Source organism: Arachis ipaensis, chromosome B08 (assembly GCF_000816755.2).
Source record: "Arachis ipaensis cultivar K30076 chromosome B08, Araip1.1, whole genome shotgun sequence".
NCBI lineage: Eukaryota > Viridiplantae > Streptophyta > Magnoliopsida > Fabales > Fabaceae > Arachis > Arachis ipaensis.
Genome location: NC_029792.2, coordinates 126,896,704 through 126,899,307, shown reverse-complemented (window position 1 = coordinate 126,899,307; position 2,604 = coordinate 126,896,704). Strand labels below are relative to the sequence as shown.

Genomic DNA, 2,604 nt, shown 5'->3' with positions numbered 1-2,604 from the left:
AGAGTTAAAAAATTTTCAACTCACATATAGAATAAAATTAAATTTAAAAAAATTTAAATTCATAAATAAAATTAAGACAGAGTTTAAATCTTACTCATTTCTAATCTTACGTTTAAGCGTCATGTCCCAAATTTGATTGATTGTTGACTCTAGAACGATAGATACTTAAAAATTTATTCGTATATTTGATCTTTTTTTAAGTGACGTACATGTTTAGAAGAATATACATATAAAGAGAATTGAAATAATTGAATCCATCCATTTTTTTTTTTTCATTTATAAGATTAGAATCTAATATCAATTTATTATAACTGAAAAAGTGAAAATCTTAAATAACTTACCAATTCAATTATTTTAATTTCACATTATATATTTTAAAATTATAACATTAAAAAGAAAATGGATTAAGTAGCTAGAAGCATCCAAAATGCACACACTTGATCATTAGGCAAGTGTCATGCATGCAACATTACACGTTACAACGTTGCCTTATGTCTCTTATTATTCTAAGGACCGTACACCACTCTTCTCTCCCTATCAACACTCACCATTACTAACGGCATTGCTTCATTCTTGAATCATCTTCTTTTCTTTCTCTTCTCTTCTGAGTTCTGACGATTTAATTTTCTGTTTCCAGTTTTGATTCTCTATTGGCCTATTCGGTATGTTTTATTTTTATATATATTGTTATTGCACTTAGCTATATATATATTTACCTGCATTTAATTGATTTATATTTATATTTTATAGTCTTAATTAATTACATGTGATGATTGATGATGATGAAGCCAGAAATATCAAAATTGAATTGTTAGTTCTGTCAAATAACATGCATTATTGTAATTATATCTTTAATTTATGTAATGTCACAATCAGAAACACAATTTTTGTAGTCTGATTATAAGTTAAGTCAGATTTTAATGATAACAAAAATTCTAACTGTATATATCACTGGCATCCTTCTACCTGTTCGTGAAAATGCCTCTTTTTAATTTTTTTTCCCAGATTTTTTTGTCAAGGAACATAGGAAGGAACTAACCAACCTCGTAAAACCAAATCAAATCAACATCTGTGACGACATAATCAAGCAAAAAAGAAAAAAAAATGTCAGGTGTGTCTCTAGCTACCGCTCCTACAGTAGTGTCAGAACAAAAAGTGGCTACAACAGAAGGAACAAGCACAAACCAGAAAACTCCTGCAAAACCTTCTGGGGGCATAATGGGGTCACTGAGAATGATAGAACTTCAGCTTGTTGCATTCATATTAGTTTTCTCAGCAAGTGGACTTGTTCCAATTCTTGATCTTATCTTCCCTGCATTTGCAACTCTATACATATTAGCACTCTCACAATTTGCATTCCCATCACATGAATCTTCATCATCACCATCATTTCAGCAAGAGATCTTTAAGGGTAGCAAGTTGTTTAGGATGTATGTGATTGTTGGAACAGCAGTGGGTTTGTTCTTGCCATTGGCTTATGTTCTTGGTGGATTTGCAAGAGGGGATGAGCATGCTGTGAGGTCAGCAACACCACATTTGTTCTTGTTGTCATGTCAGATTCTCACTGAGAATGTTATTAGTGGATTGTCTTTGTTTTCACCTCCGGTGAGGGCGCTGGTGCCCATGATTTACACTGTCAGGAGGATCTTTGTTGATGTTGATTGGATTCATGATGTTTGGCTTAACAAGACTTTGTCTGCAACTGCAAGCCTTCAGGTAATTTCATTTGCTCCATAGTTTCTTTGATAGATAGGACTTTTAGGATCCAACGATTGAAACAATGTTTAACTCTTTTTTTGTCATACAACATTAATATATAAGGTGTCATGTTGGCTAGAATACTTAGTGTCATATTTTTTATACCTCGATATAAGGTGTATATCACTCTAAAGTTCAAGGGAAACTGGTGTATATTTTTATAAAACAAAAGGGTATCATGCGTGATATCTTAATTTTAACAGAAACGAGCTGACGTATAAACAGTCTCACGGTAAACATGATACGCGATAAGGCTCAACGGCGTCATTTGATTCATGTAGCCGATCCTGCCTAGTAGGATAAGGCTTTGTTGTTGTTGTTGTTATAATGGAAATGAACCGTTAGCTTGTTGATCATTGATTTTCGATATCCTAGTTGTGCTGATCCATTTATTGCATCCACAAAAAAAACACACTAGATTCTAGTTGATTATTTCAGAATTTTGACAAAAATGCACATAAATAGATCTGATACTGTACCGACTCGGTCTACATTCTATCTAATGATCAAGATTAACTCTCACTTCATATGTACAAGTAGCATTTTCCATTTTTGATATGTTAGCAAATATATGTGGAAATGAATTTGAAGAACTGTTGAATAATGCAGGACATAGTATGGTATTGGTTTGGGAAGGGTCTTGCAGTGGCAAACTTGGGATATTTCTCCATGAATCTGTTTTTTTTCTTGATACCAAGGTTCCTTCCCAGAGCTTTTGAGAAGTATTTGCAACAGAAGGGAGAGATGTATGCCAAGTCAGCAGAGGAAAAGAGGTCTTCACCAATCAACAAACCCCAATCTTCAGAGAAGAAGACAGAATAAACATAACTCAGTTCTGAAACAGAT

General features: G+C 33.1%; 1 protein-coding gene across 2 annotated transcripts in view; it reads left to right on the top strand.

The window, feature by feature from the left end:
* LOC107613196 overlaps nucleotides 507-2,604 on the top strand; it is a 2,264-nt gene continuing 166 nt past the window's right edge. Inside the window, exons 1-3 of one of the 2 annotated variants that reach the window (XM_016315084.2) lie at nucleotides 507-662; nucleotides 1,006-1,716; nucleotides 2,368-2,604. In XM_016315084.2, coding sequence (XP_016170570.1) covers nucleotides 1,105-1,716; nucleotides 2,368-2,580 — 825 coding nt within the window. In that variant the 5' untranslated portion in view covers nucleotides 507-662; nucleotides 1,006-1,104 and the 3' untranslated portion in view covers nucleotides 2,581-2,604. The remainder of the gene's footprint in view (nucleotides 663-1,005; nucleotides 1,717-2,367) is intronic. The other variant, XM_021110108.1, reaches the window with a different exon arrangement.